The sequence below is a fragment of the Temnothorax nylanderi genome, unplaced genomic scaffold (genome assembly GCF_030848795.1).
Source record: "Temnothorax nylanderi isolate EJ_2023f unplaced genomic scaffold, tnyl_v1.0 TNYL_tig1182_pilon, whole genome shotgun sequence".
Taxonomy (NCBI): domain Eukaryota; kingdom Metazoa; phylum Arthropoda; class Insecta; order Hymenoptera; family Formicidae; genus Temnothorax; species Temnothorax nylanderi.
Window position 1 is genome coordinate 1 of NW_027250244.1, and position 21,686 is coordinate 21,686.

Sequence of the window (21,686 nt, forward strand, 5' to 3'; positions counted from 1 at the left end):
AATCAGTATCGCTGCAGATAGCAGACAGGGGCGGACTTGGTAAATTTGATTCAGATTCTGCCTGAGCGCAAGTCTTTAAAACAACCTTCGTTCGAAACGCGGATCTAGCTCGCGGCTGGGCTGGGTTCGAAGGAGGGTGCGGAGGAACGGACGCGCGGTGAGGTTCGGCAAAATGAAGTGTATCGTGGTTAACAACTAACGTGACAGAATTTATTATATAATGGACGGTCGCGATATTTACAGCGGATTGAGCGCACAGTGTAACAGTCGCGGTATGCACAACGGCGCGGTGAGCGCAGGACGCAGAGTCGGGGCGCACGCGGTGCGCGCGGGAGTGCACGCGGGTGGTGATCGTGACGGGCGATCGGCGTGTGACGGGTGGCGCGAGGTAAGGCGCGGGGCGCACGGGCGCGGGTACGGCGGCGAGATCGCTGCAATTCGGTGCGTTCGGTGGCAGGCGTATCCGGTGAGAAGCGCTCGGTGGAGGCAGAGAAGCGCTCTGCCCCCGTTCGGATACTTCGTGCGCAAGGACGCCGGTCGGGTACCGAGAAGCGCTCGGGGAAGATAGAGTATGCCAGAGGCTCTCTACCTTCGTCCTGACTAGCGGGCGCGGGGAGTAGGAGCGCCGGTCGTCTGACGAGAATCGCTCGGCGAAGACAGAGAATGCCGGGGGCGCTCTACCTTCGTTCTGACTCGCGGGGGGTGCGGTGGAAGAAAGCCGGCCGTCGATCGAGAATCACTCGGCGAAGACAGAGAATGCCGGAGGCGCTCTAACCTCGTTCTGACATGCGGGCGCGGTGTGGAAGAAAGCTTGTCGTCTCTCGAGAATCGCTCGGCGAAGACAGAGAATGCCGGAGGCGCTCTACCCTCGTTCTGACTTGCTAGAAAGATGCGGGAATTCAGGATCGGTGCGGTCGGTCGGAGCGGTGATCAGGAAATCGCATTTAGCGTTAAAAACGCTCGTCTTTTATACCCGGCGCGGCGGCGTTACGCAGTGGCGGGGGTAGCGACGGCGATCGCGAGCGCCGGGATGGTGCGGCGGAACGGTCGGAAAATACGGCGTCCCGACGCCGCGATCGCGTTCGGCGGTCTTCGGTTGCGGTCGGCACCGCTCGGCGCGTTGAGGCGGTTGCCGCGGCAAGTCCGTTCGCGGGCTTCCTAACACTACGATGAATGGTTAAAATACGGTGGGCACACCGTGCCCGTTCCTCGCCCGGCGGATGGTCGGCCGGGCGATCTCGGCGGGATGTTATGCCGGAACGATGCATCTTTGGGGGTGCATCGTTACATCACCCCCCTCCCTGGAAAGCGCGAATTTGGCGCTCTACGGCTTCGCCTTTATTTCCCGAATAGTTCGGACGGAGCCGGTAGCGTTAAAGCGAATATGCCAGCGTTTCCCCCGGGATCGCATTTTGTGTTGGCGCGATACGTGTGCGTGGAAGTGGGGTACCCAGATGGTATGTCCGGGTTCCACTTCCACCGGGATCGGCGGTGGCGGTCGGGATCCTTCTGCCCGCAGGGGTTGGACGCTGGCCGGAGCTGGTTGCGGCGGAGGCGCCGGCTGGTCGGGTCTCGTGGTGGCTGGCTCTGGCAGCGGTGTCGGTGGCACGCTCGGCAAGATCGTTGGCCGTCCCGGTAGGATCGTAAGCCGGAGGTTGGTTCTCTCGACGCTGGTAATTTTGGGCGTCGCGGCCCGTGGCTTCTTCCGGGTCAGTGGTGGTGGCGGGGTGGTGAGCCACTCCAGCTTCCGTCGTTGCTGCTCGTCCGATTGTTGTACCGCGCAGCGGACCGTCGGCACGTTTTTGCGTGACGGCGGTGCGGTTGCGGGCTTGGCGACGGCGGCGATGGCGGCGGCGCGGCGGAGGCGGCAGAGCCTGGGGTAAATAGCCTTGTCCAGGTCGTGCCGAATCCTGGGCAGACCGGGTCGTATTCCACCGGCTCTGCCAGGATCTTCTCGATCTCGGCGAGAATATCGCGCTCGGTATTCGACTCGCTCTGGTTGGACTCCATGGCTCGTCTGTGAGCACTCTTTTTCGGTATCGGTATTTATTGCCGGTAATTGTTGCCTATTTCGGGAGTGGGGCAATGTCTCTTATGTTTCGGTGTCGTCGTCGTCCTCCGGTTTGCTCCGTTATTGTTGTTATCGTCGTCCTCGGTATCGCTATCCTCCTGGTGGTCGATGTCGCTGTTTTCCTCGTTGTCGGCGGGCGGGGGGGCGGCGGGCGCGGGTTTTAAATCCTGCACTTGTATGTGGCGGCTCCATTTGCCGCTTCGGTCGCGTAGATCGACGATTACCGGCGATATTATCCGGCGCACCTCGAGGGGCCCGCGGAACTTTGGCGCGAACTTCGCGTTAAACGCGGCGGCTTTGTTGGAGAGTGGGTATTCGCGTTTCCACACCCACTCCCCGACTTTCGGTGCCCATTGACGGCGTCGTAGGTTGTAATACTTTTCCTGCCGCTGGAAAGCGCGCGCCAAATGTATCCGTACAAGCTCGTAGGCTTCCTCGAGGTGACGTCGCGTCTCGTCTGGCGGGGCGGCTGCGGTATTCGGGGCGGCCTCCCGATTGAGTGGGGAGGTCGGTTCGCGGCCGAAGACGAGGTATGCGGGGGTATAACCCGTGGCCTCGTGGTGGGCCGTATTATAGGCGAATTGCAATTCGGGGATGCGCTCATCCCAATTACGGTGATTTCGGTCGACATACTGCGATATCATCGTTTTTACAACCCGGTTTGTTCGCTCGACCGGATTGCAATGCGGCGCGTGGACCGGCGTGTATACATGTCGAACGTTATGGGCGGCGAGCATTTTTCGAGTTTTCCGGACCGGATTTGCGTGCCGTTGTCCGACAATATCGTGTCGGGGCAACCGTGGCGGAATAAAATCGCTTCGGCGATGTGCGTGGTTACGGCAGAAGCGGTGGCGCGGCGCAGGGGCCGCATCTCTAGCCATTTAGAGAAGCGGTCCTGCATCGTCAGGAGCCACGTGTGGCCCTGTTTCGATCGTGGCAGCGGTCCGATTAAGTCGAGCGTGACTTGCTGCCATGGGCGAGTGACGGCGGTGGCGTGCAGCGTTCCCGCCGGTCGGGTGTGCGCGACTTTGTGTCCTAGGCACCGGGGGCAATTTCGGACGTAGTTCGCGATTTCCCGGAACATGCCGGGCCAGTAGTATAGTCGGGCGATGCGCGCTATGGTCTTTGCGATCCCGAGATGTCCGGCGGTGGGAGCGTCGTGGTTCTGGTGGAGGATTTCGGGGCGCTGTTCTTTGGCCACGCATGCCTTCCATTGATTTTCGGGCGGGGTTTCGTTAAAGTTTAGGTCGTGTAGTACGTGTCGGTATAGTTTCCCGTCTCGGATGTCGTAATCAGGGTGGTCCCGGGGGTTTTCTTGCGCGACCCGTAGCATGCGGCGGTACCACGAACAGCGGGGCGGTATCGTGACGGCGGCGGTGGTGGGTTGCCGAGACAAGGCGTCCGCGACCCGGTTGAGGGCTCCTTTCCGGTATTTGATCTCTAGGTCGTGCTGTTGGAGCTCGAATGCCCATCGGCCCAGCCTGCCGGTCGGGGTGTCTAACTTTTGCAGCCACCGCAGGGACTGGTGATCGGTGAGGACGGTAAAGGGGTAGCCCTCGAGGTATTCGCGCATCCGGCCAATCCCCCAGATTACCGCTAGGCATTCGAGTTCGGTTGCGCTATAGTTTCGTTCGGCCTGGTTTAACGTGCGACTCGCGTACGCGATTACTCTTTCCCCCTCTGGGAAATTCTGCGTGAGCACGGCCCCGAGGCCGGTTGTGCTGGCGTCGGTCTGCAGGACAAATCGCCGTGAAAAATCGGGGCAGGCGAGGACCGGCGCGGATGTCAGCGTGTCTTTTAGCTTCTCAAATGCGGTATCTTCCTCTTCCCCCAGTTCCAGCGGGCGTGTTTTCGCGTGAGCGCGGTGAGCGGCGCGGCGACTGTCGCGAAATCTTGGATGAAGCGCCTGTACCACGACGCTACGCCCAGGAATTGCCGTACTTGCTTAACTGTCTGCGGCCGAGGCCATTGGGCGACTGCCCGGACCTTCTCTGGGTCGGCCATGGCGAAAACATACATGGTGTGCTCAGTATTGGTCTGTCTTTTTCTAAAATCTCCCGGCTCTCTCTTTTCTTGTCGCCGATAAACACAGGGTTCCATCAACAAAATATCCCTAGAATAGTGGGTATTTTGTGTTGTTATGATGCAGAATTCACTTATGTCTAGTCTACCTGTGCGTCAAAAATTTGTGAGTTATGCGAAATTATGCCGTTTATATTTGTAATTTATCCTTCTAAGATTTCAGGTGAGTTAATAATTATTATTATTGTTATTATTATTATTAATATAGGTATATATATTTATTTAAGTGAAATGTTTCATCCACATCGTAAGTTAATGATAAATTTAAATTGCACGTTGTAAAAATAGAAATGTAATACATGTTCTATAAAAATTTTCTAGTTGAGAAACTTGTTTTAATTTAAAATTTTAATTAAAACAATACAAGCTGGTTCTTCTGTAAAAAAAGTTTTGGAGATGAAAAAGTAGCTGCAGTTCTTTCGAAACATGTAGCGTTATCACCAGATGCAACACAGTGGCCTACAATTGCACAAAGTTCAAGTATAAAAAGTTTTGGTGTAAGTTTTGCTGCATGGTTACAGAAGGAATTTGTGTCATCAATGTGAAGGGAACAGCATCGAGGACTTAAGAGTCAGCCAGCTAATTTTCAATTTATTTATCCATCTTTAAAGAACTATGAAGCGAGTTTTGACTGCAAGGCTGGATCATGCTGTCTGCCATATACTGCCAGGTATCTCTAAAAGTAAAGCTGACAGAAGGTTAATGTTTATTTAATATATAATGTATTTAATTTGAAATATACACACAAAGACAAGGTAACAATCATATAAAACATAACAAGTTTCTTATATTTATGTACATTTTCTTTTTGTCGGAAGAACGTTCATTTTTTTTAATTTCTTTTCTTTTCTTTTTTTTTCCTTTCTTGCGTGTGTCTTTTTGCCAATTTCTTTAACTCGAATGTATGTGCGAGTTCTAACAAGGCATTGTAACACCTCCTCAGGTACCCAATTGGTGTTGTATCCAGAGCTCTTAACAAGAGTGACCACTTTTCTGACGACATACTCTTCTTTTGAGAAACTGTCCCCATGAAAAGCTACAAAACAATCCTCCACAACTTTACTAAGCTTCATCAATTCCTCTGACGGAATGATGAGGTACCCTTTCGAGACTGTTTGGACCCAGTCACATTTATCGTGGCTAGAATTGTAAGTGTAATCGCCAGTGGCCTCTCCTAGAAATGGGTACTTCGTTCTGAATCGATGGGCTACATACCCCGCAACGTATTGCAGTCCTGCCATTTGGACTATGTCCGAGCTGTTGGCACAGCCGTGCGGTTTCTCCTCTTCGTGTGACAATGAGTGGAAGCTATTTTGCATGAATTTCCATAATTCGTTGCAGTCTTCAATTTCTATTTCTACAGCTTGTTCCGTTACGTCGAAGTTGTCTTCTGTACAATTGTCACCTTCGTCACGGGCGGAATCGTCTAATATGTCTTCGGATGTTATATTTATAATATTGTTGAATAACTCCTCTGTTAAAATTATTTCTTCTCGAAGGTTATTATCGTCATATTTAGAAGTGTTCTCAACAACATTCCCATCTGTGAAGTTCGGTGCGTGAAGTCTGATTACTGAACTTGGAGTCAAAGACTTTCCAGTCGATTGTACGGAGCGGGATTTAGTCTCCCTTGTTGTAAGAGAAGTATCAGCAGTTGACGAAGACATACAGCTTGCATTTAAATCTTCTTCGGTGTTTCTGTTCATGGTAAACAGAGCTTGGGAATGTTTGCCAAGAATGTACCAACGAAGTCGATATCGAAAGTCATACCCAGAGGGACTGTCATTAGTTGCACCCATTCCTCTAATGTACGAAAAAAAGTTTTCCAATATATCCTGCTGGAGCCGGCGTGTTATTATATACTGGAAGTCTTGCGGGAACTTCATTGACAAATAATCATACAATGCTCGCAAAGAGGCATTGCTGATAAGAATGCCTTTTTGAAATGGCATTAGCGATGTTCGACCGCCCACTCGCATATTTTCCGTATGCAAAGTCATTAGAGCTAGTGCTTGTTCCTGATTTCTCAGATCTACGCCATAGCTGTTAACGCCTGGGTGTGCACCATACTTGGTTTGTGAATTATGCACATCAAACCAATTATTAACGGCCATGACAAAGTCCGAGTATTTCATGTATTCATCCTCGCTTAAAAGCTTCTGATTACCGGCCCATTTGATGGCCTTCGCAGCAGTGTGGGACCACAGTTTTGCTGCCGGATGCACTGATTGTCGTAAGTTTTGTCGGGCATCAAGAAGTGGTTGTGTTATTTTATGAGCTACGCGAAGATCTCCGCCGTTGCCCATCTTTACGATTTCCTCATAAACTTTGACAGTGAACTTACTTGTGCAATTGTGCAGTGTGAAACCGTCATCTATAAACCAATTTCTCAACAGCTTTAGGAGGTGAGGAACATCGGCAAATACAAATACTTTACCGTCTGGGATCATCGGGTGTTGAAAATGGTGTTTTTCAGGAGTGATCTCAAGTTCTCCCCATACTCCCCTGTTTCCCATATCCGATGTACACGCTACTACTTCATAACCAGAAGTATATAGAAGGGTTAATGCAGTCATTAAAATGTCTTTCCTCATTGGTTGGTCAAATTTATAATAAATTGGCTGCTTCCAGTTTCCAAATAATCCACGAATCATAATTACTTGAACTTTCGAGCATGGCCCTACCAACTTTTCTAATTTCGAATCGAAGCAAACTTCATCAGATAATGCCATTTCGTCAAAAGTAAGTACGGAAATCTTTTCCATATCATTCAAATCTACGGCTTTATTCTTCATCATTGCTACAACGTCCATTAGAAAACCTTCGCGGATATCGAACTTCTTTAGTGCCCATCTTCTTAACGACGACAGCGATGGCAGAGGGAAACGTAATTTCAAACGGAAGTACCGGTATGCTTTAGGGCTAATACTTCGGAATGAAATTGCAGAAGCGTAGTCATCAACTGACCACCTGATCCATTTTTTATTTTCCAATAAACACCGAATTTGTCCCTCAGTAAAATAGGGGTTCAGTACCGCTTTCATCTTTTCAGAAACACGTACTGTTAGAGCCGCTTCTTTCTCGCGTTTCGCCGCTTCTAATTGTTCGTTAAGTTCGGCAATGGACGTCTTCAGTTGGATATTTTCAGCAAGAATGGTTTTTACGTACTGTTCCCGCTCTGCTAGTTGCAATGTCAGTGATTTATTTTTCATTTCAAGACTGTTCAATTCCTGCATACACTTTTCTACTGAACTTGCATGAAATTCGTCTAGAGACCTGTGATGTTTCAAGTCAGCTTTCAACCACGTTATGGTCTTATGTGGATCCTCTTCTTTGCTTGCCGTGTTGCCAGGAACATTGCTGATAATATTTTCGTCCATATATCTGAAAACATTTTTACGTAATTAAGATATGATTGTCAATCTCACATAGAGTATGAAGCATGCCATGTTGAAGGTAAAAACATGAGAAATTATGTCGAAACCTCATGATTTCTCAATTAATTTGTCCTTTTATTATTTTTCGTAAACTTAAATAAAAAAACATGTGACCATGTTTGCTTGTTTTTTTCTTGTACAACTGTCACCTGATTAAGACCACTTTCAATCCATTAGCGCATATGATGATAATTAAGCGATATTTAGGTAATGCAAATTTGAAAAAAATAACACGAATTCTTTGTCGGTAAAAGAAATGGTTTTTCTTACAGGTACACCAGGAGATTATAAAAAAACCTGGGGAGTCCTGTCGGTACTATACGGGACAAATGTCATCGTCTTGCAGAAACATTAGGTAAGGAAAAATAAAAAAAAAATGAAGTTATGCTTTGTGGATAAATTTGTTGTGAATTTTTTCAGGTTTCAGAAGACATAATTATTGGTTTGAATCTTTTCTTAGCACTACTTTGGCAGAATTACTTCCTCCCTAATGGGTTATTGCGATCACGTAAAAAATTAGTAAAAAATTACATGATACAGCACTTTAAAAAAGTACATGATTCTTTAAATTACTTCAAAAATGAATATTATACTTTTCAACATGTCATTTGAAACTGTTATGCTTTTAAAACGGAAACTTAAGTCACTTTTTTTAAACTGGTGATAAATAATAAATATCAATGCAATTAAAAATTAATCATTACTACATATTGCACCATAAATAGGCAGTAAAGTATTTCACTCACCGACATTGACGTTTCAATGGTGGACTTCCTTGTTCACTATTATATTCTGCCTCGTGAACTTTCGTCTTGGAAGTAAACCGTTTACTCCTCGATCTTACTGTGCGACGTAACGAAAGTGTACTACACTTATGTAGTACTACCTTCTTCTTTTTGGATCTACAAAATAAGTACATATATAAGGTCATTAAAGAATTTCCTAACTTGTCACTGTAAAACTTAATTATTGTATTGTTAAAACTATACAAGAATTAACAGATATAAACAAATCGTTGTGCAACGCATTGAAATGGACTTGCTGAAAAATTTGTTAAAAATTTTCCATCTATGCGTACGAGTGTGTTATCTCACGAATAAATTTTACTAACCTTGTTGGAAAACTATCACTGCGCAACAGTTCATAGGATACTTCCTGAACATTGTTGTCACTGTTGGTTGGTTCCTGGCAACGATTACTGAAAAAACATATAGAAAATAATGTTACAATTAATGTACACCAAACTTATAGTGATGACATATGGGAAAAGACCTGTGCACATTGCATTTCAAAAGAATCAAAATATCTTTAAATGGCTCACTTGAGTCGAATATATATTACACAACTGTAGGAATTACATTACTTATTGTGGAAAAAAATAACTTGAATACAAGATATATCCTCAAAATGTGGTACACTTGTATTTTAATACATACGTAGTAGATACTGATGTTAATGTTTCATGGCAACTCGTTGAGTCTATCATCGGCAGATCCAAATCTTGTAAGTGCTCAGTGACTCCTGCAGGGGATGGTCCTGGGGTCGAAGATGGTATCGGAGTATTAGTGCTCGTGGATGGGCAAACCAAATTAAACTCCCGCCTTATCACCTTCATATTATCTTCTTCACGAGATGCTCTAAAAGAAGGAAAAAGTTATTGTAATTTCATATACATACTACAGAAAGACTACAATTGCTAGCTTTGTAATTTTAATAAATATCAGAGCAATGAAAATGATTGTTATATCTCGTCTAATAATTCATAAATAATATATTATAGCACTATATATTATTAACGATATGGAGCTATGGTTAAAAAAGGACTATATTGATTTTTCCTTGTTAACTTACTGTTCATTTAATGGCAGCAGATACAATGTAGGTACAGCGGATGGCAAAAGACTCCGCCTTTTTGAAATCTTTTCTGCCGCAGCTCTCTTCCTCTTCGGCTGAACAAATGACTCTGGCGTAAAGTGCATTGAACAAATTCTTGCTGTAATAACAAAAAATCGTAATGTATTTTGTTGATGTATGAACATCACCTTTAATTTACTTCTCGATGAATGTTATTACTAATGTTATAAAATTTTCAACTAACGCTCGGAGTCAATTGAATAAAAAATAATGTTCTTTCAAATTAGCTATAACTGACGTTTATTTATATATATTTTCTTAAAAAGTAATTTCTATCAAATTTACCCAAAAATGAAAACAGCAGTTTATCACTATTCATTTCTTATTGAAATAATTTATGAAAATTTTTTACCAAGTGTAAATATGGCTCATCGACTAATTTTCAGTTAGATCTAAAAGCTATCAGAAACTGTCAATGTACAAAGTTTTATATGTGTTTGTTTATACCCAGGTTTGAATTTAAATATAGATATATTGTTTACAAAGTGTATATATTTCTTGTTCATTTACTTTCGTCAGTTAATATGAATAAACCAATTTCAAATAGCGAAGGAAGCTTACACATGCGTTATTGAATTTATTAGTGTCTTCTTTAATATTAATTATGTCTTCATTAAATAATATATGCAACATTTGCGACTATTACATTAGATGATTTAACAGAAGCAATAGAATTTATCAAGACAAATACCTATTTTCTTTACTTTTACATAAATTATATTTTATACAAATTAATTGTAATGAAATTATATATGTATATATTAATATATGTATGTATATGAGTTAAATTGATATTTTTGGAGTCATAAGGATGGTAGCAAAGACACAACAATTTTTTATACAATTAATAAAAAATCGTAACATTGAGAGACTAGTTTGTGATTTCAAAGTAATTCACAATCGATTACACTTTAAGAAAATTTTAAAAATTCAAATAAGCATAAACATTTACATATATTATACTACAATTTATTAATTAGCATTATATTTATTATTATTAAGACTTACCGTTCACCGTATTGGAAGGAAGGACAACTTCTCCGATATTTTTGTACCATCCTTCACGCATGATTTGGTTTTCCGGTATTTTGTGGAAACTGACTTCCTCCGGAGTACATGTTGTATTGGTGTTTTTACAATTTTTTACAATACACCGCACCATTTTTGCGTTCTCTAAGCTCCTCAAATCAATTTTCAAAATTAAACAAACGTTGTCTAGTAAATGGAGTTTGAAAATACACACACACACTTTGCCTGAAAGAGACAGACGACGACAGAGGAGTACGAGATACAGGGCCGATATCACTCTCCGATTAACCGTGATCATCTGATTAACGCTACTGTAGTGCCAAACTTCCAACGCTAAACATTTTGTTTCTCACAGTTGCCCACCCTGTGTTTTTCAGTGACCATCACGTTGAAAAGGGGCGTGGTTTACGAGTTCTGAGCACACCATGTATACTTCCACCATGGTCGGTACGGATCCCTTCGCGGTCGACGATGTGCCCGAGATATTGTAGGCTGTCTACGCAGAATTTGCATTTGGCCGGGTTGAGCCGTAAGTTCGCGGCGCGGAGGCGGCGGAAAACTTCGCGCAGTATGCGGAGGTGTTCCTCGAACGTCTTCGTGATTATAATGATATCGTCGAGATACACGAACACGTGTGGCTCGAGTTCCGGCCCGAGCACGGTATCCAGTAGCCGTTGGAACGTCGCGGGGGCGGAGTGTAAACCGAAGGGCATGACTTTGAAGTGGAAGAGCCCCTTCCCGGGTACGGTGAATGCGGTGATCGGTCGGCTTGCCGGGGTGAGGGGGACCTGCCAGTACCCGCTCTTAAGGTCGAGCGTAGTCAGGTATTTCGCTCCTCGTAATTTGTCGAGCGTCGCGGTGATTTGGGGGAGGGGGTAGGCGTCGGTCTCGGTCGCGTCGTTAACCCGGCGAAAATCGATGCAAAATCGGTGGCTCCCGTCTTTTTTTCGTACCACGACGACCGGGGAACTCCATGCGCTTTTCGAGCGCTCGATCACCCCCTCCCGTTCCATTTTTTCGACTTCGGCGTTAATGATGGCCTGCATGGCCGGGTTGCGCGGTCGGTACCGCTGCTTAATCGGCTCGCGGTTCGTTTTGACGCGGATGTGGTGGGCGGTTTTGTCGGTTGGCCCGGTTATCTGATCGAAGAGGGGGAGTTCTTCTGCGAGGAACGCTCGGAGCCTCTCCACCTCGGTCGGGGTTCGCGGGGCGATGCCCTCGGTCATCGCGGTGGCGGGTGTCTGGCTTCGGTGACTCGCGGTGGCCGGCGCGGGAATGGCGTGGCCGAGTTTGGCCCAAAAATCTACCCCGAGTAACATCGCGTTTTTCAGGTTCGGCATAATCGTGAACGAGTGCCAGACGGTCTTGCCGGCGGTCTGAATCGGCAATCGGAAGCGGCCGGGCAGCGTTATTAGTTGCCCGTTGGCCAACTGGACTTGCCCTTCGTCCGGCGTTACGGGGAAACCGAGGGTTTGCGCGAGCCGGGCGGTGTGCTCGTTGACGAACGATATGTCTGAGCCAGTGTCTAGTAGGGCCTCTAACGGGCGGTCGCGGATGCGCGTTTTTAGGTGCGGCCGGGGCGTGAATCTTACGGGGAGGACCGGAGGGCGGCCGACGTTTCCGCGGTCCCGGTTTCGTTTCCCGGCGGCGGGTGACAATCTTTTGTCAGTACGCCGTCCTTGCCGCATTGTGAGCAAAACTTCCGGGCGGGGCGTCGGCAGTCGAAGCGCGTGTGGCCGCGTTGCTTGCAACGCCAGCAGCACTCGCTTCGACTGTACACGGCGGTGGTGACCGGGGGGTCGGTGGCGGTGCTCTTCGCGACGGTGCGCTTTTTGCGATTCTGCTGCAATCGTTCGAACTCGCCTGCTCGTTGCTGCAGTTCCCGGGGGCCGCGGACGTCGCTTCGCCAGATACGGTTTTGATAATCGGGGTGCATGTTCTCGTAGAGCTGCTCGACCTGCTCTTCGGTCGAGTAGCCCCCTGCCCTACGCATGAGGGTCAGCATCTGTGTCGCGTATTTCACATACGGTTCCCCGTCTTTCTGTACGCGGTCGCGGATTTCATTTACCAGTTGCAGTCGGTATCGTCGCGGCAGGAATGTCTCTTTAAAATCGGCGATGAAATCCCCCCAGGTCACCCATCCGTCGCGGTTGTTACGGTACCACAGGAGGGCGTCCCCTTTTAGGAGTTCGGGCAGCCCGCGGAGCCAGTGGTCATCGTAGAATCCGTACGCGGCGCGGAGCTCGTCGATCCGTTCTAGGAATGCCCATGGGTCCTTCCCGTCGAAGTGGAGGCCCCATTTTCGCATTTGGTTCATTATCTGGGTGGTGGGGGGGAGGCGGGGTCCGCCGGGCGGTCGGCTGGAATTATCGTTACGGGGGATGCCGGTATTCCGGTGGGTACGGTCAGCGTTATTGGGGGCGCGTTGGACGCGTTTGTCGGTCTTCCGGTGGGCACGGTCAGAGTTAGCGGGGGGGTGTCGGACGCGTCCGCCTGGAACTGCTCGGGGTGGGCGTCGATAAATCGATTTAATCGGCGGCGTAGATCGTCGAGATTGCCCTCGGTGTCGAGTCCGAGTGAGTTTAGTTCGGTTATCAAGTCGGCCTTATTTAATCTATAGAAATACTCCTTCATTTTGCCGGTTTCCTGGGTCCGTTCCTTACGGTCAGGTCCCTGTTCGGGCGCCATAAAACAACCTTCGTTCGAAACGCGGATCTAGCTCGCGGCTGGGCTGGGTTCGAAGGTGGTGCGGAGGAACGGACGCGCGGTGAGGTTCGGCAAAATGAAGTGTATCGTGGTTAACAACTAACGTGACAGAATTTATTATATAATGGACGGTCGCGATATTTACAGCGGATTGAGCGCACAGTGTAACAGTCGCGGTATGCACAACGGCGCGGTGAGCGCAGGACGCAGAGTCGGGGCGCACGCGGTGCGCGCGGGAGTGCACGCGGGTGGTGATCGTAACGGGCGATCGGCGTGTGACGGGTGGCGCGAGGTAAGGCGCGGGGCGCACGGGCGCGGGTACGGCGGCGAGATCGCTGCAATTCGGTGCGTTCGGTGGCAGGCGTATCCGGTGAGAAGCGCTCGGTGGAGGCAGAGAAGCGCTCTGCCCCCGTTCGGATACTTCGTGCGCAAGGACGCCGGTCGGGTACCGAGAAGCGCTCGGGGAAGATAGAGTATGCCAGAGGCTCTCTACCTTCGTCCTGACTAGCGGGCGCGGGGAGTAGGAGCGCCGGTCGTCTGACGAGAATCGCTCGGCGAAGACAGAGAATGCCGGGGGCGCTCTACCTTCGTTCTGACTCGCGGGGGTGCGGTGGAAGAAAGCCGGCCGTCGATCGAGAATCACTCGGCGAAGACAGAGAATGCCGGAGGCGCTCTACCCTCGTTCTGACGTGCGGGCGCGGTGTGGAAGAAAGCTTGTCGTCTCTCGAGAATCGCTCGGCGAAGACAGAGAATGCCGGAGGCGCTCTACCCTCGTTCTGACTTGCTAGAAAGATGCGGGAATTCAGGATCGGTGCGGTCGGTCGGAGCGGTGATCAGGAAATCGCATTTAGCGTTAAAAACGCTCGTCTTTTATACCCGGCGCGGCGGCGTTACGCAGTGGCGGGGGTAGCGACGGCGATTGCGAGCGCCGGGATGGTGCGGCGGAACGGTCGGAAAATACGGCGTCCCGACGCCGCGATCGCGTTCGGCGGTCTTCGGTTGCGGTCGGCACCGCTCGGCGCGTTGAGGCGGTTGCCGCGGCAAGTCCGTTCGCGGGCTTCCTAACGCTACGATGATTGGTTTAAAATACGGTGGGCACACCGTGCCCATTCCTCGCCCGGCGGATGGTCGGCCGGGCGGTCTCGGCGGGATGTTATGCCGGAACGATGCATCTTTGGGGGTGCATCGTTACATCTTCATCAAAAACAATAGGCGTTTGTAAAGATACCAAGTAGGCTTGAATCCGTCATCAGCACCATTTCCACTGTTCTTGTTTTTGCATTCCTTGACTTTTGCCAAGTTTTTTATAAAAGTCTCCTTCATATTTTTCCAGCGCTTTGCAACAATTTCAGCTGTAAATAAAAACTTCATACATCAATAATGATCAACACAATGAAGAGAACATAACCCCACTTTTCAATCCCACTTATTGTCATTGTTCTGAGCTGAGCATAGTGACACATGGTAGTGAAATTGATAACTTTCCTTTTTTTCAACAATTGCAATAAATTTTTATAAAAACTTACCGGTAATTGATGGAATTTTGAGGGCATCGGCAACTTCTGCCCATGCCGCCGGTTTTAAATTGGCACGTTTATAAATTGAGGAGGTGACATCCCACAAAACAGGACGAGTTTCAATCTCCTGGATCATTTTCATTTCCACGTCAGTTGACAGAGACTTCATTTTGGGAGGCATGATCGCTTCTTGTTGATGTGGTCATGTGAGCTGAACAGGCTCTGTGATTGATCGTCGTTGGCGTTGAGAAAAATAGACGGGTGGCTTTTCTGGAGCCGTCAGCCGCCAATGCCAACCGCTACTCTCTGATTGGTCGAGACGCAGCAACTAACGCCAACGCCAACGGCAACGCCAACGCGAACCGCTAGTGTGATACAATCCGCCACTCTCTGATTGGTCGAGACGCAACAGCTAACGCCAACACCAACAGCAACTCCAACGCGAACCGCTAGTGTGATACGGCCATTAGATCTTCCTCAATCCAAGTATTTTCATCTTTCAATTTTCACTTATTTCTCATTATTCTTGCCTTCTCTTCCTCACTTCCTACTCTTACCACTGCCATACCTCCCTTCTCTCTCCTTCCTGCATCTATTTTTCTGATTTCCTCTATCTTAACCTCCAATCCTATCTTTTTCATCACCTCCTCTATTCCCTCCTTTATTCCTCCCGCCTCCTCTTTTACTTCTTTTATCACAACGTTTCTCTTCCTTTCTCCCCTCTCCTTCATTTCATACCTCCTCTCCAGCATTTCCACCCTCTCCTTCCAGTCAGGTTCCTCTCTCCCCCTCCCCCCTTCTCAGTCCTGCGCTTCCTTCTGCACCTTTTCCTCCTTCGTACCCTCCCTCCTTAGACTCCATTCTCATCCCTTCCAGTTTTCGTTCCAAATCATCTATTCTCTTCTTAAATTCCTCTCTCTCCGCGCTCCACTTCTCCTCTCGCGCTCTTAACTCGTTCCTTATCTTCTCTACTTCCCTTCCTTGCTCCTTGAAGCCCTTTCTTAACTCTTCTCTTATGCTCCTAAAACCCTCTCTCAATTCGCTAATTATCTCCCTCATCTCTTTCTCACCTACCTCCGTTTCCGCTTTAGGCGACCTTGCCGTCATATTGCTTCTCTTGAAAGCTACCTCCTTCTCTTCCCCCCCACTCTTATCTAAATCATCCCTCTTCCTTTTCCAAAACTCTTCTAAGGTTCCCGTGCTTCCCGTGCTTCCCGTGCTCCCCGTACTCCCTCTTCTGCCTTTATTCTTTTCTTTTACTTTATCTATCGCTTTCTTTATCTCCGTTCCGCTTTCTTTCTCTTCACTCATCTCTGCTTACTCTGTGTCTCACTTCTCCCTCTACCTGTGCTATACTCTATGCTCTGCCACGCACAACCGCACGTACCTCCGTTCGCCTGCCGAGTCGCCCCTCTACACCGTCTCTCGTTCTCGCTCTACCCAGCGCTACCGCACGCGTCTCGGCTCACCTATCGCGTTCGCCCCTCTACACCAACTGTCGTTCGTGCCGTACCCTTAGCTCGTGCCATGTCACTTTTCTTCCCTTTAATCCCTTTTTCCCGCTCCTCCTTCTCTCTCCCCTCTCACTTCCACACTCACTCACCTTTACTCCTCCCTTTTCGCACACTCTCGCCTTCCTCAGCCTCCTCCAACTCTCCCTTCTATTCACTTTATTCTCGCACACACTCACACCTGTCACCTCGATCGTTCCGGAAACGGAAGTCCCAATGATTTGATCTGTATAACTGCTATTGAACCGCGATCAAACATCTTTAACCTTTAGAGGCCGGGGGTGGTCGAAATATCGACCACCCAAAAAACACAATCTATTTGATGTTTTCGGGCAAAATTTGTGTGTTGAATAAGGGAAAAATAGTAAAAAAAAAAAAAACTCTTCAAGTCCTTTTCCCGGCCTCTAAAGGTTAAAACATCTTTTAAACAGCTATCAAACAACTTTAAAACATATTTAAAAACAACTATCAAACAACTAAAACATCTTTAAAAACAACTAAAACATCTTTAAAAACAACTAAAACGTCTTTAAAAACAACTATCAAACATGTAAAACATTTTTTAAACATCTTTTAAACAACTATCATTTAAACAACTAAAACATCTTTAAAAACAACTAAAACATCTTTAAAAACATCTTTAAAACAACTAAAACATCTTTAAAACATCTTTAAAACAACTAAAACACCTTTAAAAACAACTAAAACATCTATATTATACTACAAACTATGTGGGAAAAGGAAATAAAACATTGTAACATTTTTATATACATATATAGTTTATTTAAAAAAATCATAATTATTTCTGGTGTTGCGACCACCAGTTAAATATTTTTAATACATTTTGTAATGCGCAATTTTTAACATGTTTTTCACATCGTATAGTATTAGTAACATCTAGATTATTTAAAGATTCGATATCTTCGTAATCGGCATCCAAAGTCTCAATGTTTAGATTTTTTCTCGCTTTATTCTCAAGCAGATCCACCAGCCATTCTCGTTTCTGGCATCCCTTGACATACACAAGAGTCGACGTCTCGTCGCCCTCTCCAAGCACGGCCGATGTAATTAGATGTTTCGCCATGCTGTACGGCACGTTTCCATCTTCCCATCGTAGTCCATGGTGATTTGCAATCAACCAGGAAGCGCATGACTTGTCGGATTTCATGAGGAGACTCCATGGCATGGGACATGTAAAAATGTAATGCGCCAAAACGGTCCCGTTTCTCAGAACCGCCACCTCCTTTACGACAAACTGTTAGAAGTATTTTTATTGGCCTATTTCTTTGTATGATTCTAATTGGTTAATACTGCTACTAGTAAGATAATGTCCCTAGTCTATACTGCACCCTATGCACTCTGTGCACTCCTTCTGATGATATACACGTCTTAGTTTTTATATAGTTTCAGTTCGTTTCCGCCTTGCCTTGCCGCAAGCCGCCTGTATCTGCGTTCCTTAAATATATTCGTTATACCAGTAAATTTGTGTAATTTACTCAATAGGTTATGGGCCCAGGGCTTGCCCTACTGCGTGTACGTGGCATAGTGCTCTGAAGTCGTGCTTCGCGTAAAGAATTAGTTTCTTTGACTGTTTTCGCAACCTAAACGACGTGAAGCGCGGGAACGCGGAAAGACAGAAAAATGGCCGACAGAATCGACGTGGCATCGATGAATAAATTCGATGGCAGGAATTATCAACAGTGGAGATTCCAAATGATCTGTGCATTAAAGGCGAAAGGTGTCTACGGTATCACATCGGGAACGGAAACCTTGCCAGATGCAGCAAACGCAGCGGCTCAAGCGATATGGTATAAAAGTGACGCGATCGCAATGTTTACGTTAACGGCGGCAATGGAAACAACTCAGATTACATTGGTCGAGAGCTGTACATCATCGAAGGAAATTCTTGATAAATTGGACTCAGTGTACCAACAAAAATCGGAATTCAACAAAATGATTATTCTCGATCGTTTTCATCAAGTGAAGATGAACTCAGACGAAACCGTGGCGCAGTACGTAGCTAGAGTGGAAAACATGGGTCGTCGGGTGAGAGAGACAGGAGAGACACTAAGCGACGCAGCCATCATTACAAAAATTCTTGGTACGTTGCCCATGAAGTATAGAAACTTTCGTCAAGCTTGGCTTTCAATGGACGACGCAAGACAGACGTTGCCAAATCTCACGGCGAGACTGCTAGATGAAGAAGCCAACCTAACCTCTACGGAAGAACAAGAAAATGCGTTTCTCGTCTCTTCAAGTAAACAGAAGACCACTCAATCCACAAATAAAAGCGAGGATAAATCGAATAAGAAGAGATTTGATAAGAGTAAAGTGATATGTTATAATTGTCGTAAAAAGGGACATTTTGCTCGACATTGCCGTAGCGCGAAGAAGACCACCACTGAAGATCAAAAATCACAGCAAGAGAATAGTTCGGCGTTCAATGTCGAATATCAAAGCGTTTCATACGGAGCATATGAATCAGAAGAGAACAAGTGGATTATAGATAGTGGAGCGTCTGCCCACATGACTTATCGACGAGAATTCTTCTCAGAATTTGAAGAAACAAATAAAAATAATGTTGCACTTCCTAATAAACAAGAATTAGAAATAAAAGGTATCGGTACTATTAAAATAGAGAAACTCATCGATGGAAGATGGTACGAGTCAACTATAACGAATGTTTTGTACGTTCCGGAATTACGAAGAAATCTATTATCTGAGGGAGTACTAACCAAGAAAGGCATGAAGATACTAAAAGAAGAGAACTCAGCTAAAGTCTTCGATCGAGAAAGACTTGTCGCGTGTGCGGTCCGTGAATCGAATAACCTCTACACAATGATGTTTCGAACAATACTTGCTCCGGAAGCAAATGTAGTTTCGCGCGGGGATTTAAGACTATGGCATGAACGTCTTGGACATGTCAACGTAAAATACTTGCGTGAGATGATCGAAAAGGATCTCATTAAAGGTGTAAAAATAACGGACATGAAAGACTTTTTTGTGAAGGATGTCAATACGGGAAGCAACACAAATTGCCTTTTTCTTCAAGTAAACAGAGAAAAACTGTACCAGGTGAACGTATATATTGTGACTTATGTGGTCCGATGGAAACGGCATCTATTAGTGGAGCGAAATACTACATTTTATTCAAAGATGATGCCTCAGCCTTTTGTACTGTAATGTTTATTAAACATAAATCTGACAGTCTCGAATGTTTTAAGAAATACGTCAACTTATCTAAAAATAAATTCGGTAGATCAATAAAAGTTTTTCACACAGACAATGGTACCGAATTTTGTAATTTCGAGTTTCAGGATTATCTTTCGAGACAGGGTATTCAGCACGAGACGACAGCGCCATACACTCCCGAGCAAAACGCCAGAGTGGAACGGGAAAATAGAACGGTCGTTGAGAGTGCTCGGTCCATGCTATATACGAGGGACTTACCAAAGAATTTATGGGCCGAAGCAGTTAATACTGCTGTATACGTATTAAACAGAACTCCTACGACACAGACTCCCAACTCAACACCCTTCGAGACATGGTACGGTAAGAAACCATCATTAGATCACATCAGACTGTTCGGCAGCGAAGCGTACGTATTTGTTCCAAAACAAAGTCGCACCAAATTGGAACCTAAAGGAAGAAAAGTGATTTTAGTTGGATATGATAAAGATTCAACAAATTACAGATTATTCGATCCAATAAGTAAAAAAATTACGATTTCAAGAAACGTAACTTTTAATGAGGCGACTGAGGTGAAACTTCCGAGAAGAAACACAGTTTTGGTTCATCTAGAAGATTACAGAGATGAGAATATTCAACCGCTGGAAGAAAATAAAGACGTAAATGCTCAAGAAGACAAGCAGCAACCTGTAGAAAAACCAGGACAATCACAGGATAAAGTGCAACTGGAAGATAAAAAACGAGTATTACGACCTAGAGAAACTTTACATCCTCCAAATCGCTATGAAGCTAATTTTGTAGAAGCTGATATACCGATGACTTTTAATGAAGCTGTGTGCAGTCCAGATTCGAAAAAATGGATGGCAGCAATTGCAGAAGAACTAGAAGCCTTGAAACAAAATGATACGTGGGAGCTAGTTCCTTTACCTCCTGACAAAAGATGCATCACTTCGAAATGGGTATTTAAGGTAAAAAGGCATCCAAATGGTCAAATTCAACGTTACAAAGCAAGACTCGTGGCAAGAGGTTTTGATCAAATGAAGGAGTTGATTATACGGAAACCTTTGCACCAACAACAAGGTATGATACAATTCGAGTCTTACTTGCTTTATCTGTGTCTAAAGATCTCAAGATATTACAGTTTGATGTTAAAACTGCATTTCTTCATGGTGAACTGGATGAAGAAGTTTATATGGAGGTCCCTGAAGGAGTGATGGAGTCGACGAATTTAGCTTGCAGATTGAAGAAAGCCTTATATGGGCTGAAACAAGCATCTCGATGCTGGTATCTCAAACTTAATGATTTTCTCAAGAATCATGGTTTTCGTCAATGTCAGGCTGATAAATGCATTTATATTGGAATATTCGAAGGTCGTATAGTATTGATCGGTGTCTATGTGGATGATGGTATTGTCCTTGCAGAGGATGAGGAAACAGCAATGAAGATAATCAGCGCATTAGAACAAACTTTTCAAGTTACAGTAGGCGAACCAGAGTATTTTCTTGGAATGGAAATAAAGCAAGACAAGAAAACTGGGTCGATATTTCTTCATGGAACTGGATACATTGATCGATTAATCAAGAAATTCAACATGGAAGACGCAAAAACAAAGAGTGTGCCAGCTGATCCGCACGTGATATTAACTTGTAATCCGGAAACAGAAGAAGATGATCTCGAAGATAAAGTACCCTACAGAGAGGCGATTGGATCGCTTATGTTCGCAGCTTTAACTACAAGACCGGATATCATGTTTGCGACGAATCTCCTTAGTCGTTTTCAAACTAATTACAATGGAAGTCACTGGAAAGCCTTAAAATGCATTATAAGGTATCTGAAGGAAACACGTGATTTTGGGATCTTATACAGTAAGGACAACAAAGATGAAAAATTAGTCGGATACTCTGATGCTGACTATGCCAACGACAGAGAGACCAGACGTTCAACAACAGGATATGTTTTCCTAATGTGTGGAGGCCCAGTCACCTGGGCATGTCAACGACAGAAGTCCGTATCCTTATCCACAACGGAGGCGGAGTATATGGCAGCATCAAATGCCACCAGAGAAGCAGTATGGTTAAAACAACTATTACTAGAAATTGGAGAAGGACAGACCAACGCGACTACACTGTACATTGACAATCAAAGTACTATTAAATTAATACAGAATCCAGTTTTTCATAAAAGGTCTAAACACATAGACGTTGCTTATCATTTTATAAGAGAGAAGTAC

General features: G+C 45.9%; 1 protein-coding gene and 1 long non-coding RNA gene across 4 annotated transcripts; one reads left to right on the plus strand and one right to left on the minus strand.

The window, feature by feature from the left end:
* The first annotated feature begins 4,073 nt into the window (after positions 1 to 4,073).
* Positions 4,074 to 9,334, plus strand: LOC139786893 (uncharacterized). 3 transcript variants are annotated; one of them, XR_011722456.1, is made up of 4 exons: positions 4,074 to 4,316; positions 4,475 to 7,609; positions 7,863 to 7,945; positions 8,011 to 9,334. It is a non-coding gene; the product is annotated as an uncharacterized lncRNA (long non-coding RNA). The 3 variants fall into 3 exon arrangements; XR_011722457.1 differs by having other exon boundaries at positions 4,475 to 4,823; XR_011722455.1 differs by having other exon boundaries at positions 4,475 to 7,945.
* Positions 4,853 to 10,978, minus strand: LOC139786891 (uncharacterized). The gene is made up of 6 exons (XM_071726008.1): positions 10,513 to 10,978; positions 9,442 to 9,583; positions 9,027 to 9,227; positions 8,702 to 8,788; positions 8,337 to 8,492; positions 4,853 to 7,537 (listed from the first exon to the last, which is right to left on the minus strand). The coding sequence occupies exons 1-6, from the start codon at positions 10,829 to 10,831 to the stop codon at positions 4,945 to 4,947; spliced, it is 3,498 nt and encodes a 1,165-aa protein (XP_071582109.1). The 5' UTR covers positions 10,832 to 10,978; the 3' UTR covers positions 4,853 to 4,944.
* Positions 10,979 to 21,686: the final 10,708 nt, after the last annotated feature.

Coding starts and splice junctions, on each gene's coding strand:
- LOC139786891 (XM_071726008.1), bottom strand. CDS start 10,831: ATGATCACGGTTAATCGGAGAGTGATATCGGCCCTGTATCTCGTACTC. Junction 9,584..10,512: donor TCCTTCCAATACGGTGAACG/GTAAGTCTTAAT, acceptor TTGTTATTACAG/CAAGAATTTGTTCAATGCAC. Junction 7,538..8,336: donor CCATTGAAACGTCAATGTCG/GTGAGTGAAATA, acceptor AAATGTTTTCAG/ATATATGGACGAAAATATTA.